The 15,691-nt window shown below is 48.7% G+C and overlaps 1 protein-coding gene across 1 annotated transcript in view; it reads right to left on the bottom strand.

Annotated features, from left to right (window-relative positions):
* myo15ab (myosin XVAb) overlaps positions 1-10,147 on the bottom strand; it is a 37,031-nt gene extending 26,884 nt beyond the window's left edge. Inside the window, 15 exon segments of the mRNA XM_019862303.1 lie at positions 438-541; positions 612-617; positions 719-809; positions 897-971; positions 1,811-1,920; positions 2,003-2,066; positions 2,150-2,232; positions 2,319-2,712; positions 2,805-3,046; positions 3,131-3,328; positions 3,434-3,751; positions 3,834-3,953; positions 4,033-8,952; positions 9,053-9,155; positions 9,966-10,147. Coding sequence (XP_019717862.1) covers positions 438-541; positions 612-617; positions 719-809; positions 897-971; positions 1,811-1,920; positions 2,003-2,066; positions 2,150-2,232; positions 2,319-2,712; positions 2,805-3,046; positions 3,131-3,328; positions 3,434-3,751; positions 3,834-3,953; positions 4,033-8,904 — 6,677 coding nt within the window. The 5' untranslated portion in view covers positions 8,905-8,952; positions 9,053-9,155; positions 9,966-10,147.
* Positions 10,148-15,691: the final 5,544 nt, after the last annotated feature.

The following is a 15,691-nucleotide window of genomic DNA, read 5'->3' as shown; positions in this document are numbered from 1 at the left end:
ACACACACACACACGCGCACACACACACACACACACACACACACACACACACACAGAGTTGAGAGTTAAGTAACAATCGGTGCATGTGAAATGTGTTTGGGTCTTGTTTGGCCCAGATCAACTTGTCACCCAAGAGTGTCAACGTTTCACGTACGAGGGTTGGATTCTGCTTGTGTGCGGTATCGTTATCACGGTGGACATTACTCACGAGCTCACAGTGAAATACACACCACACCAAGAAGGTCATGATTTTTTGGGGAAAAAAAAATGTTTGCCTAATAGCGTAAGTAATTTTTAACTGTTAGAAAATAAATAATAAAAGCAATGTGCTAAAAGTTGTGCGGGTGTTTTTTTCTCCGTCAAGAAATCCAGAGCGAGCCAAAAATGTGGGAAAAAAAATCAGATCAACATTTCGGAAGTTGGAATGTTTGACTCACTCCTCCATGCAGATCTGCGTGAATTTGCCAAAACGTGAAGAGTTGTCGTTGCACACCGTTTTGGCATTGCCAAAGGACTCCAATAGGGGCGTGGCTTCCAGGATCTTTGACGTAAAAACACGTTACCTTGGCAACCTCCAACCAGCAAGACCACAATGCCGTTGAATGCCTTACCTCGATCTGACGGGACACAGTCGGGACCAAGAAAAGTGACAATGGAGTGAGCCTAAATATTTGCTTGTAATTCACAAGACATGGGTTGATCAAAATGACAGATGAACCTGTTGCGTCACGTTTCGCTTGTGATGAATGGCTGTCAGGTAGCGTAGGATCACTTTGGTGGCTTCCGTCTTCCCCGACCCACTTTCTCCACTGCAAACAAATCATTCCAAAATGGGCTAAATTCAATATCATGTGGGAAAAAAAAGTTCTGGAACAAAAGGGATTCAAACTTGGTACCTGATCACAATACACTGGTTGTCTTTGGCATCCATCATGTTGGTGTAGGAGAGATTAGCGAGGGCAAAAAGATGACTGCAACACAGATGCACATTTTTTTTTTTTTGTCATACAGTGCCAGTAGTTCAAGTAGGTTTTATTATTCAATTACATCCAACATGAGTACTGCTAAGCTAGCAGAGTGAACTCTTCAGTATAGTAATACATCAGACACTTAACAAGCAGAGTGGACATTTCAGTAACCTATTATGCTAGTCGGCAAACTAAAAGGGTGGAGTAATATACCACGCCCCCCCCAAAAAAAATGAAGAACATTTTTTGGTTTTCCACGGGCAAAGAGTCAAGTAGGAGCGACGTCATGATGTCATCGTAAAGCATCCAAGCGTCACCGCCTACGTTTACCCAAGAGCGCCTGCACCATTAATAATAATAATAATAATAATGCGCTGTTAGCATCTGCGAGGCAACTTAGCATTACATAGCTTACATATGTAGCGTATCAAAGTCAAGGACATGCAATCAGCAAACGCTTCTAACCTTCTTAATCTTAAAAGACGTCTGTATACAATGCAGTAGCCGTACAGTGTATTCTTAAGTAGAGCGACTGGACTAGACTGGTGGAGTTTTTAGTGATAAATTACACTAGCCATTAATCTAACAAGTTGGACTCCAAGTACAGTTGCATGCTAAAAGCTAAAACGGCGGTGCAGACTCTGATGTAGAATAAAGTATTATAATAGCCGCAAATCTGGAAGGGTGACATTTTAAATCCAGTGTAACAGTAGCCGCTGAACTCGCCAGGTAATGTGTTTAGTAATGAGTTACATGAACCTTAACAAACAGCAAAATCTGAAGAAAATATTTGCACATCAATGTGCCACGGCAAGACGGGTACAACAAAATGTGGGTCTTACGGAGGGTTGTCGCTCAGGCCATGTCCCTCGTACTGCAGTACCATGTCTGTGCCGTAAATGTTAAGCAGCTTGTAGGGGTTGAGGGAGACCAGGATGCTGCCAATGTACGTCTTTCGGAGGAGAAAATCAAAGGCTCTTTGTATTGTGACTCATTCATTTTGGGTTATTACATGCACAGAAGGACAAAATTACGTAAATGAGCTCCTGGTCGTAGCGTTTCTTCAGGTTCATCAGGACAGTGGTCTCATTCAGTTCACTGAAAATAAACAGGTCGGATTTCAACAATGCCTTGACTGAGTCTACCAATGGGCTCCTCGATGTTACAGTTGTGAGTCTTACGGCAGCTGCGTCAAGTCTTCCATGCCCTCAGCCCAGCGCTTCACCCTGTGGCTGGTTGTTGGCATACTTAGGATAGAGTAGATCTAAATAACAAAGATGGATTGTTAGCCTGAAGGATCTGGTCATCATGGTCTGGATTTGAGATGATTCTCTGTGAACTACCTAGTACCTTGTCATACCAGCTCTGCCCAGGAACCCTCTCTCGGACAGGAGTCCAGTCTGGATCCTGAAGCTCTCCGTTGTCGACAGTGGGTGTGGGTAAATAGCCGTCCAAAACACCGGTCTCCCTATACATAGACCACTTGGCCAGATGCTGGACCGTTCCGTGAGGCAAAATTCTCTCAGCTGCCCACACATCCTCCCCCATTTCGCCGCCGCCTCTGGCATTCCGTGCCCAGTGGCCTGAGTGCGGCCCGTAGGGTGGGACTGCAGCGTAGCGATTATCCGTGCCGTACAGCGCTGTTGGGGGTCTGTACGAAGCGTAGCGAAGCTGCTGGTTTTGGATGGCGTTGGCTAGGCTGGGATTGTGAAACCGTCTTGTCAGAACAGAGCCATCGGGCAGCCTGTCGGATGAACGTAGCTCAAGTTAAAACTTTCATGTCACGTGTCAACTATGTCACTTGCCCAGATTTATCTCTGCGGTTTGCTTCCTGACCTATAACGGATGCCACGCAGTTCATCATTCTTCAGTGCAGAGGAAAGGTTCGGACTGTCGGGTTTTGGTGCCCCCGTGAACGAAGAGTTTTGTGGGAGGTGGAAGAGATCGGAAGAACGAAGGGTCATGTTCTTCCGCAGAGCAGCAGTGAGGTTTGGAGTCGCAGGGTGCTGACCAGGGATGGCCAGGGAACCATCAGGCAGTTGATAAGAAGCATTCCGAATGTTTTGATTGGAAAGAGCCTACCGGGCAGTAAAAGCAAGAAACCATTTGAAATCTATACACCACCTGCAAAGTCGGGGAAACAAAAAGTTAGGATCATGTACTTTTGACAAGTCGGGAGCGAGCGGTTTACGCGGGTCAATGATGACGGTTCCGTCAGGCAGGGTGTACGACACACCCTTCAGGTAGGGGTTCTGAAGGGCAGCGGTCAGAGTGGGACTCTTTGGTTTTCTTGGGTCGAGGATCATGGTTCCATCAGGAAGGGTGAGGGTTGACCCCTTCAAGGCTGGGTTATTAAGAGCCTGTTACGGAATAGGTTGACAGCAAGGTTCAAGCCAGGTAAGATTCTACAGAGAAACCAGCTATTTCATCACGTCAGTGCCTTGTAATTAGGGCTGATAACAAACCTTTAACAAGTCTGGCGAGATGGGTGTATTGGGGTCTCGAACTCCCTCCGGCAGGTTAAAGGAGGCATTCCTGAGGACAGGGTTCTGAAGGGCATTGGCAAGACTCGGAGAGACGGGCTTCCGCGGGTCGATAATGATTGTGCCGTCGGGCAGGGTGTACGATGCCGATTTCAGATATGGGTTCTGAAGTGCTGCTGCGACATTAGGGGATTTTGATTTTTTCGGGTCAATAATGATAGTACCGTCTGGCAGCGAGTAGGATGCTTCACGTAATGCAGGGTTCTTTAGGGCCTTAGTGAGGTCTGGGGAAACTGGTTGCTGTATGTGAAGAGACAGGTTAATGGTTATCTAATGCAGACGCAATGTGTGTTCAATTCATGAGTCATAAATCATGCGTTACTTGGTGTTTAGGGTCGATAATTGTGCCATCGGGTAGGGTGTACGTAGCAGTCCTGAGATCCTGGTTCTGAAGCGCTCTGGCAAGGTCAGGAGACATCGGTTTCTGGGGAATTCGCGGGTCCTGTGTAGGGCCGAATGGAAAGTGACCCACCGCTTGTTGGAAATCATATTTATACGTTTATACCCACGAATATACCCACCGTGATAATTGATCCATCAGGCAAGATGTATGAAGCTCCCCGGATTTGCTGGTTTTGCAAGGCTTGACTGAGCCGCGGTGAGGAACGTGGTTCCACATAAGGTAACACTAAAGTTCCATTTGGCATCCTGTATGACGCCTGAATAAGCTGTGGATTGTGGATGGCACTCGTCAGCATCGGTGAAGAAGGTTGCGGGGGTCCGTAGGGGTACCTGAGTTGCAAAGGAGTCTGATAGGATGCTTGGCGGAGGTTTGGGTTCTGCTGCAGTGCCCTGTGCAGCTTGGGGCTGACAGGTCCGTAAGGGCTTTGTATCATTGGGGACCTTAAAGACGCAACGCTCTGAAAGTCGGCGCGGTTCTGCAAAGCGTCATAGAGCAGCAGTGCTGGGCCAGGCTCAGATATATAATCGTACCCGGTAACATATGTCGGTCCATATGGCGTGCGGAACTGCGGAGTGGGATAGGAAGCCACGCCTCTGAGTGCTTGACCGTGTCTCATGGCTCCAGAAAGCAGTGGGGATGAAGGCCCAGGCGGGGAATATGGGGACTGAGGCATTGGAAGATGAGAAACATAGGAGGCATCTCTCAGCGCCTGGTTTTGCAGCGCTCTGGAAACCATTGGGGAGGAAGGGGCCACAGGCTCCTCATAAGGCGAGAACGGCCTTGGTAGAGGAGAAACATAGGAGGCATCTCTCAGCGCCTGGTTTTGCAGCGCTCTGGAAACCATTGGGGAGGAAGGGGCCACAGGCTCCTCATAAGGCGAGAACGGCCTTGGTAGAGGAGAAACATAGGAGGCATCTCTCAGCGCCTGGTTTTGCAGCGCTCTGGAAACCATTGGGGAGGAAGAGGCCACAGGCTCCTCATAAGGGGATTCTGGCCTTTGTAGAGGGGAAGCATAAGATGCGTCTCTGACTGCCTGGTTTTGCAAGGCTCTGGATACCATTGGGGAGGAAGGGGCATTAGGTTGCTCATAGGTAGATTGTGACCTCTGCAAAGGAGAAACGTGGGATGTGTCTCTCACCGCTTGATTCTGCAGCGCTCCGGACAAAAACGGAGAAGGAATCATGGGTGACCCATGGGTGGCCAATGGGGAATGGTTGAAGCCATCTTGAAGTGCTTGTTTTTGCCCCGCAGCAGGGAGAAAAGGTGATGAAGGAAGATGCGGCTCGACCACTGGGACGGCTTGAAGGCCACAAGGGGAAGATAAAGAAGCCTGTCTAATAGTTTGATTTTGTAAGGCACTAGAAAGCATCGGTGAAACAGGTGGAGCAACTGGGTCGGTGAAAGGATCCACATACAGGGCCGAGCCATACAGCTCTGGAGGATGGACGCCGGGAGGAGGCAAGAGTGGGGTGGACGTACGAGAATGTCGAGGAGAGAGGCGTGGGGATGCAGGATGTGAAATGTGCCTGAGCGAGGGAGAAGCAGGAGGTATCCTCCTCAAGGAATTTTGGGCCACAAGTGGTCGCCCACGGGCCACAGGGCGCGGAGGAAAAAGGCCAGACTCACGCCTCACAAGGGGAGCACGATGTATCGTGTGAGGTGACTGAAAAGGAGAAGACTGATGAGAAGAGTCTATAGTAAGAACAGATGATCTATTGCTTCTTATAGAAGCGGCACGGAATGGACGCACATTCTGGGTGGGTGGGGGTACTGGACGCCCTCTAAGCCCCATAGGTGATGGTCTGACAGTTCCTAAGGGAACATTGCCACCCATCCTGGGTCTAGTTAGTGGTGTGGGATCCCTTATTAGCCGAGTCGAACGACGGGAGAGCGTGGGAGATACTGGTCCACGCTCTTCGGGTGATAAACTTCGGTGAGATTGAGTGGGAGATTGCCTTCTGCTGAGTTGAGGAGAGAGGGCAGGAGATACAGGATGTGGAGGAGGATGTTCAGTCAACCTCCTCCCTCCAAATGGACTTCTGGCAGGAGCGGTTGTTGTCGGTGGACTTTGCATCCTTATCGAGGCACGTGGTGACGACGGAGGAGAGCGCTGTATCATTGAGGTCCTTGGTGATGGTGGAGGACTTCGCTGAATCGTGGTAGCACGGGGTGAAAATGATGGCGGGGGTATCCCAGCCTGGGGGAACCGAGCTCGCATTCTGGGACGAGCCAGAGGGGAAGCCACGGGAGAGGGAGGATGCGAAATCTTCCGCGAAATGACAGAGGGGGGTCTTTGGACATTTGTGATCTTATTCCTAATGGCTGAATGTGGGAAGGAGCTATGCCTTTGTGGCATAATTGGTGAGGGTATCCTTGAGGCCGGAGGATTGGGGTCATGTGGTACCTGAGGTGGGGGGATCATGACAGAGCGCCGCGATGGGCTGGGAGAGGATAGCATGCGGTGGGCAGGAAGGGGTCGGGACATACCTGCTTGCTTGATAATCACTGCAGTTGGCGAGGGGACTGACGGGAGGTCGTAAGCCTGCTGGGGTATCATCAGTGGATTGGGTGACAGCATTTGCGGTGACATCATATGTTCTTCCAGTGACATCATTGCATGGGGAATCATCATTTGCGGTGACATTATCTGCTGCTGCAACATCATCTGTTCGTGAGATGACAACATTGTTTGCTGCAACACCATCTGCTCCTCAGGTGACATCACTCTTTGAGGAAGCATCATTTGTGGCGACATCGCTGGTTGCTGTGATATTGCCACTTGCTCCTCAGGCGGCATTATCGATTGGGGCATAATCATTGGAGACAACATCCCTTGTTGGGGGGTTAACATGTGTTGTGGGGACATAACCTGGAGTGGCAGCATTTCGGGTACCATATTTCGCTCCACTAAGGTTTGCTGCTGCGGTGACAACGCTGGCATGAGTTGCTTAGGGGACATCATCATTTGTTCTTGCGGAGATATCAATTGCTGCTCGAACATTATACCAGTCGAATGACCTGGTGCGAGAGGTATCTGGTCTTCGTACTGGATATCGGACATGTCTTCAAATTCTGGATCAGGCGGAAGATTAGGTGGAGGGGGGAGTGGTACTTCAAGGCGCTCTTTTCCAAAGAGACGCACTTGAGGTCTGGGAACTCGGAATGTCTCACCCCCCTGAAGCCCTCCAGAATCTCCCCCATATTGATCCACCTGGTCTGCGTTCTGGTCCCCATACAGAGACTGTACTTCCATCACTTGCTGGCCTCCTGTAGGATAACCAAGCATCAGCTGAGAGTTGTAGTGCTCCTGGTAGGGCACACCGCCAACATCATGGTAGTTTGGTAGAGCTTCGCTTTGGATTCCAAAAGCTGCTGCATGGACATTGTTGAAATAAGCTTGACTGTTCTCATAACACTCCGCTTGGCCATTTGCATCATAATGAACCTGAGCCTGATGAAGTCCATATCCTGGGTCCTCACCCATTGGCGCATAGTAGTCTAGACCCACTTCATTGTACATTGGCATCACTTGTGGTTGTTCCTGGTAGCCATATAATGCTAGTTCCTGGTTGTCGTAGTACCCTTGGGCAACCAGGTGGGGGTCATAGTAGGCCTCTGCGTCCTCGTCATAAAGACCTTGACTATAATATTCCGCATTGGGGTCGTAGATGCCCTCATCTTCGTAGTACCCCAAGTCCTGGTAGTCTGCCCCAACTCCATCATCATAGTAAATCCTTGGACCTTGTCCCCCAAAATGTACCTCGTCACCGTAACCGCCACAGCTGTAATCAAAGTGTCCGTAACTATGATATTCATCGGGATCTTCCCAGTGCTCATAGCCACGATTGTGGTACCCATGGAGGTGGCGTCGGCGGCTGTGCCCGCGGTTTCCCTCCAAGTAATTCTGCTCAGCGCGTCCTCGCATCTTGTTGAACAGGAAATGGTTGTTCAGCCATTTAGCCGCCGCGGCAACCCGACCTAGCACTGCACTCCTGCCCTTGAGTCCACCAATGGAGCCGGCGAGTCCGTTTTTTTTTCCAAACAAGCCCTTGAAGAATCCGCCCTTCTTCTCAGACGAGTTGCCGCCACCGCCCAGGCGCAGCAGCATGTAGGTGCGCTTCTTGCCGTCGCTTGCGGCCTTCTCCTTGGCCTCCTTCTTTCGCTTTTTGCTGGCCTTGAACCTCATCATGAAGCGAGACGTGTTCTTCAGCATCGACTTGCGGCGTTTCTTCTTGGCCAGTCGGTTCCGCCTCTTGCCCAGTCCAAGGAACAAGCGTGAGGTGCTCTTGAGCTTCTTCCGGCTGTTTCTCCGCCGCTTGAAACCAGAAAACTTCATGAACATGCGGGACATGTTCTTGAGGCCTTTTTTGGGGATTTCCCGACTGGGAATCGGAGCCGCTTCCTCGCTCGTCTTCCCTTTCCTCTTCGGATCGACATCTGACCTCCCATCCTTATGGCGGTGGTGGTGGCCATCTTTTGATTTCTTTCTGAGATCCTCCTCTTCGTACTCCTCATCATCTTCATCCTCTTCCTCCTCGTCTTCTTCCAAGTCTTTGCCGCCTCTTGTTCGTCTTCCCTTCTCCGCCGCCCCGCGTCCTCCTCCTGCCCGAGCCCTCCTGTAATCCTCCTCCTCTTCCTCTTCTTCGCTCAAGTCCTCTTCCTCTTCTTCTTCATCATCCAGGAGTTCATCCTCCTCCTCCTCCTCTGATTCCACTTTCTTTCCCTTTCCTTTGTCTTTACCTCCCTTCTTATCATCCTTTCCTCCCATCTTGTCCTCCTTTCCTTTCTTGACATCCTTCCCTTTCTTGTCATCCTTACCCCCTTTTTTATCATTCCTCCTTCCCTTCTTGTCATCTTTTGCGGCTTTCTTGTCATCCTTCCCTCCTTTCTTGTCCTCCTTCCCTTTCTTTTCTTCCTCTTTCTTTTTCTCAGGTTCGGGTTTCCCACCCTTCTTTTTGTCGTCCTTCTTGGGGTCTTTCTTGCCAGGCATTTTGCGACGACTCGGCTAGCAGTGCACCATCACCCTGGTGGCCAAATACTGCAGGACATTTGAACACAGACATCGGGTTGACTTTTAGCATGAAAAATAAGAGCTGATGTGTTCAGACGAGAGAAAACAAAATGCTCCAGAGTCTGACCTTTAAGAAAGTTTAGATATGCCTTGGTGGATTTGTGCTGTGTGAGGGCACGCCCGCCTTGCCAGAGCTCTCCGCTGTATGAATCTGGTCCCCATGAAATCTCCTGGACGCACATGGATATGCAGACATTCAGTAGGCATTTCAACCACCTTCAAAAATGGCTTAAAGAAAAACATGAAGACGTATGGTTCAGCTTTTCCAGCTTTCACAAGAGACAGTGGACAAAAGCCTCCAGTAACATGGATGGAACGTGTCAAACTTGAAACAATCTACACACTCTTTTCCATGGCGAATCCTTCAACTGAAGATAAAATGTTCAAGGCAATCGTTGCAAATTAGTCTGTCTGCCTTGGAAACATGACTTGTACTCTCTGAGTATGATCCCTGGATCCCAAAGTGGCAGTATCAAACCAAAAATGGCCAACTTTCTGTTTCCTTTCGGACATGGAGCCTTGAGACATTTTCCTGAGTCTCCTCTGTCCGTGGATGAGATCTTTTTCTCACTTCCCAGGGCCTGCTACTATATTTCGGAACACCTAAAATACAGTCATTGCATTTACTACAAGTCCCTACTGGTCATGTTAACAAAAAACCAAAGTGGCATTGGTGCTTCAGTCGAGGGTCGGAGTGTAAGCAGCCCTGTCGCGTTTGCACTAGACAGGGCTGCCCCCTCGAAACAGGCCAATTTCAAAGTTCACCATACTTGGGGAATTCTGACACACACACACACACACACACACACACGCACACACACGCACACACACACACACACACAAATCTCAAGAGAATGTGATTAAGACACCTGGGAAGTGATTTCTCTCTCTGTCACACACACACACACACACACACACACACACACACACACACACACACACACACACACACACACACAGTGATACCAGGTTATATTCACCTCCGCACATGACCAGAAACCAGATCAGAATTGCGGTCGCCAGTATCTTGGTGGTATTCCGATAGTTTCTTCTTCTACGGATAGAAAGGTGGAGAAAAAATACAAGGTAAAGCTTTCAGGTTTTACGCATCTTCTCGCGACTACAACTTCTGTTGGTGGCACGTTCCTCTCACTCAACACTTGCTCTCTCTCGCTCAGCACGACTTTGACAGGAGTTCATTGCGGCGACCGGCGCAAGGAGTCTTAATTTGTCATCCTGCTCTACAGGTGAAACCCGAGAGTGCCGGGTAGCGGCAGAGGGGGCGGGGCTATGAATAATGCAAAAGGCTGACAGAGATGACACGAGAGGCAACGAGAAAGGATGAGACGTAGGACGCCAAAGACAAACCACAAAGGAGAGGCCGGGTTTTTGACAAAAGGATCAAGAATTACGGGACACCCTCTGTTTAAAGCCTCGCAGAAACCAGCCTTTTTCTCTGAGGCCAACATTGAATATGGCTTCTGTTTAAGTAACGACGACAGGTGGCACAACTTGTTGGTCCCCAAATTTAAAGAAGAAGAAAGCTGCAAAGTGCATCAGGCTCCCTCACAAAGTAAAAGCGCAAATCGCATTTTCACTGTTGGACGCAGCACTTCATCAGCACCTGCTCGATGCACCTACTATTCATGAGATGACCTTTACACGTTATTTCGGGAGCCGAGCTCAGATACTTTCTAAAAAATTATATTTTTTTAAAGAAAACCCACTGATTTTATGTAATGCCACATGGCGCCAAAGTCCTGGCTAATAAGAAAGTAGTAATTAGAGTCAAGTAAGAGGAGGAGCAAAGTTAAGTATGGTGTATTCGCAACCTGTCTTTTTGCCAGTGCACTAAATCATAAAAACAAAACAAAACGAAGTTATTCATTCATCAGGATAATTGAAATGATAGTCGAGCGTTTTGGGATCATAGTTTGGAGTATATTTGGTCTTTAATTAAGATATTAGTATCGACAGCAACAAAAATGTTTTGGAAACATCCAGTGTTTGCAAATCGTTCTCTAGTGAACCCTTTGGGGGTTCACTGGAGAAGCATTTAAAAAAAAAAAAAAGAACATCCATCCATCTATATTTCATCAAAGGTTTCCTTGAAATGAGTGTACAGCCCGCTTGCATGGACATCGGGAGAAACACCCGTGCATGACGGCTCCCCGCCGGGTATCAGTATCAGGGCAGAGCACTCAGTCGGACACAATTGGTCGCCAAGAAGGATCGGTGTCAGGGCTGTGATTATGAGTGCCGTCCACCAAATTATTCCTCGGGCTCCCATTGCCAGATCTGGTGTCGGCTTGCCAGATAGTGATCTTTTGCTCCCCGAAGCGTAAGCCTAGCTGATCGTTACCAGGCGTCAAAGAGCACCCGCGGGCAGGCCCGCGACTTACTGTCTTTTCTTTCTTTTGCGATTTTCATCTTTAATTGTACCCGCTGCCTTTGAACGGCTCTGAAAAGGTCCAATCAGGCGGGAGGCCAGGCGGGTGGTCTTCCAACACGGAGGAGGGACGTACAACAGAGGAGAACGCTGGTGAGGGTTCATCAAAGGCATTCACACACACACACACACACACACACACACACACACACACACACACACACACACACACACACACACACACACACACACACACTGCTGCTATCTTGTGGTCCGGCACTACCCCTAATAGCTGGTTGGAATAAGGGCAGCCGAACTGATGATACGATGTGAACTGTCGCTCGGGGCTCAGGTAACGACCAATCACGGCTCACCTGTTTGGTGAAGCACGTCAATCAGAATGCCGTGTTTGGATGAGTCGGGCTGCAGAGAACATCTAATTGGGAAAAAAAATGGAGAGGGGGGGTTCTCCTTTGGAGACACCGAAACACTTTGCAAAATCTGTCCGCTTTTCGGTTTCCATTGTCAATATTTGGGAATTCGTAGGCCGTAAGCCATGCCATTTGGGACAGTACAACTTTCGATCCATTTGAAGATGCTGCGGGGACGCTGGATCGGACTTGCGTTACGCGATGGACAGAACGGGATAGACTGTGAACAAGATTAACCTCACAGCTTGTTGATGCGAGCGCTCCAGCAGCCAAGCCCAAATGATTGTTTCTCTTTCAAGGGTCATTGATTTGTTTGATTTTCGGGGGAACTGCCCTGATCATGGCATTGTTGTGATGTCGTTTCAAAAGAGTCGACAATTTTGCTAGCTATGATGTCCACTCGTAGCTCCAAAAGCAGACCCCAAGCAAATCTGCAGCGATTTACGAACTCACAGCAGGAGGGGCCTTTTATTTAATGAAAGAATACTATACAAGTAAAATTTAGCTCAAAACTCCCCTTGAAAAAGTAACTTGTGAGTGATAAAAAAAAAAAAACGTTAAGAAGTAAATATTGCGCCAAATTGTTTTGTTTTTTTGTTTGGGGGCGGGGTGAGGGGGGGGGTAAAATTGACTGAATATTTTACTTCGTTTCACCTGGGACCAAATCTCGTCTTTTTAAAGTAAGATGTGCTTGACGAAATTTACTCTGGTCACGACTCAATTGCACGTGGCTACAGTATGATCATTTTGCTGACTTGATTGGAACAGGAGGCAAGGAGAAACAGTGGCAAGCTTTTGCGGGCCAGAGAAATGGGAGTTGGAGGTCATAAAATGCACCTCCTTCGAGTAAAGTATCAACGTTTTTGATACACGAGGTATGTGACAACTTGTGACAACGACTTGTTTCTGCCATTTTTTTGGTCTGTGTGTGTGTGTGTGTGTGTGTGTGTGTGTGTTTATTAAAGGTCTAGCGTTTTTAGTTTGAAAGCGAGTTAGTACTTAGGTTGACCATAAAATTAGGAGCGAAGCTTGAAGAAACCCCGCTTTCTTTGCTCACCTTTTCGCTGGTATCACCGGAGTTCCCTGACCACGTGACACCCGCCGTCCTCCGCGCGCGCCGCCAAACAATGCGGAAGTGAGAGTGGTGGAGCGGGCAAAACGAACGCTTGAATTTGCTCACCTTTCAGCGGCGCCGCTCGCACTTGGCTAAAGAATTTCCCAGCCAACGTAAGTGACACAAACGAGGCAGAGAGAGAGAGAGAGAGAAAGAGACGCCGCTTTTGGGCTCCGCTGCGGGATGAATTTTTAACCAGCGGCCATTCTTCGGTGGTGACTGCCCCCGGGGGCTTGAGTTCCTTCCACCACACACGCGCGCGCGCGACGGAATGCCCCGGTGGCCGTCACACATTACATCCAGGGAAGTTTTCGTACGATTGTTTTCGAACACAACCGAAAACTCCGCGTCAAAAACGGCCCTTTTGGAGTCTTTTTAGTCGCATACGTCGACTCGGTGTTGCCTTCAGGACCATCTGAACTCACAACCTCCTTCTTTCTTTCTTTCTTTCTTTCTTTCTTTCTTTCTTTCTTTCTTTCTTTCTTTCTTTCTCAGGTCGCAGTGATAATTTTACAGTTTGTGTGTGTGTGTGTGTGTGTGTGTAAGTTCTAGCGTTTTTATACTCACCTTTTCGCTGGTATCACCAGTTAATTTTCTGCTGCTAGTCCCAGGGACCCCAATTTTCATCTCGTGTAGTTCTCCAATGAGCCGCCAGGGGGAGCCCACCAATAGAATAAACAGCAGCCGATGTTGCTCACCAGCCTCATCAACATCATCATCTCCAGATTGTCTGCACATGCCAGACGACCTTGACCCCCCCCCCCCCCCCCCCCCCCCCCCCCCACACTGGTTTGCCCCAGCAGCACGGGGGAAGTGCGTGCCTTTGTTGATGATAGAAGCTCACAGAGGTTGTGCACATCATTGGCTTTTTTCTTCCCTCTGTTGCTCTTTTTTTCCCCCTCCCCAGAACATTTTGGCAACATTTGGGTTATTTTTAGCAGCATTTCCCGGAGTGACATAGATAGGTTTTGAACCAATAAGACACGTTTGCTGTGCTTTTGGGTGGATGTGTCTTTTGTTTCTGGCGCAGTTGCTATTGTGTAGACCGGGGCGCATCAGATCCAAATCAAAGTCCTTTGTTCACAAACGGCTGCTTGATACCGATTCCCCTTGACCAAATGGTGATGGCACAAATATGGAAGGAGACGATGACAAGAAAAGTACTCGCAGTCGTTGACACCAGATTATAAAAAACAAAAATAATTAATGAAAAATACAAAATATTAGCAGAAAAAACACCATATTCGAAATAATTGAAAATAAATACATAGAAATTGGAGATTAAATAATTGGGAAAATAATAATCCATCCATCCATTTTCTGAACCGCTTTATCCTCACAAGGGTCGCGGGGGTGCTGGAGCCTCACCCAGCCGTTTTTGGGCAGTAGGCGGGGGACACCCTGAACCGGTGGCCAGCCAATCGCAGGCGAGGGAGAAAACCGGAGTACCCGGAGAAAACCCACGCAGGCCCGGGAAGAACAACACCAGGATCGAACCCAACCCAGGACCTCTGCACTGTGAAGTCGACACGCTAACCACTGCACCACCAGGCCGCCCGAAAATGATTATGAAAACCAAAAATACTGAGCAAAAAATGAAAAAAAACTTCCCAAATATTACTTTGTAGACCAACCGTCCCAAATTATGATGAAAAGTTTGCGGGTGAGGCTCTCCTGGAAACGTCCTCAGACTTGAAATGGTGCCTCGCGTGTGCGAGTTTGACAGTAGCGGAGGCCTGATGTCTTTGCTGCCAAAATGACATTGTGTCCCCTGCTGCAAATAGAACCTCGAAAATCCCACGCAAGCGGGCTCACGGGCCTTTTTCCACAGGCGCTTTGGCACTTCCTCTCGATGACTTTTTTTTTTTTTTTTTCCCCCAGCACGGCTTCAGGCGTTCGTGTCAGCGGCCGATCCATCCGCCTATCGCCTACTGCGCCACTCGGTCTCCAAGCAGCTGGTCCCGCCGTCGTCGCCGCCCACTCCGTCCGCGCGATCAAGCCAATGTTGTTGATCGGTGAGGCCGATCTGTCGCCCGAGGAGCCGCCGTCATTCTTGCCTCGCCTGCGTTCGCTCCCGTCCGAGGGCTGGAACCTCAGCACATTCTCCACTCAAGGCAAGCTTGAAAAATGAACCCAATTATGCATAGGGTAAAAAACATGTCATAAGCCACCACACACACATGCAAAGAAATAGACAACCAATACAAAATATCAAGAAAAAATAGACACAAACAAGTGCAACGTTTTTCAAGCGAAGGAAAAAAACTGTCAACTAAAAATGATTGAAATATGAAGAAAAATATCAGCTGGGAAAATATGACAGAATAAAAAAAAAAAATGGAAACATGTTAACAAAATCATTAAAAAATGTTTACCAAAAAAAACAAGATCTTTGGAAAGTGCACCATCGGCAGCAGAGAGCCGCCGTCTAATCACTTTCCAAAGGCGGTTAATGGAAATGGTTCCGCACACTTTGATGCTGACAGCCTGACACGGTTTGCGTTCCAAATGATCACTTTTTTTTTTTTTCGAGCCAGGCTTTTCTAGCCGGCCAAATGGGGAGTGTGCTTCTGATGTCACTTCCGTCTCAGAGACCAAAATCGATGCCCGAAATCGAATTCTGGTTCCTTAATACGATTTGGGAGACCCAAGCCCTCACTGGAGCACTCCGAATCCCGATGTAGTCCAACGGGTCCCTCAGGTCCAGCAGCTCAAGGGTGCACCTAAAAATACTCTGAAAGCGTTTGGTGGCCGCCGAAAACCCTCCTAATG

Source organism: Hippocampus comes, unplaced genomic scaffold, assembly GCF_001891065.2.
Source record: "Hippocampus comes isolate QL1 unplaced genomic scaffold, H_comes_QL1_v1.1 scaffold7, whole genome shotgun sequence".
NCBI lineage: Eukaryota > Metazoa > Chordata > Actinopteri > Syngnathiformes > Syngnathidae > Hippocampus > Hippocampus comes.
This window is presented reverse-complemented; position numbering and strand designations above follow the sequence as displayed.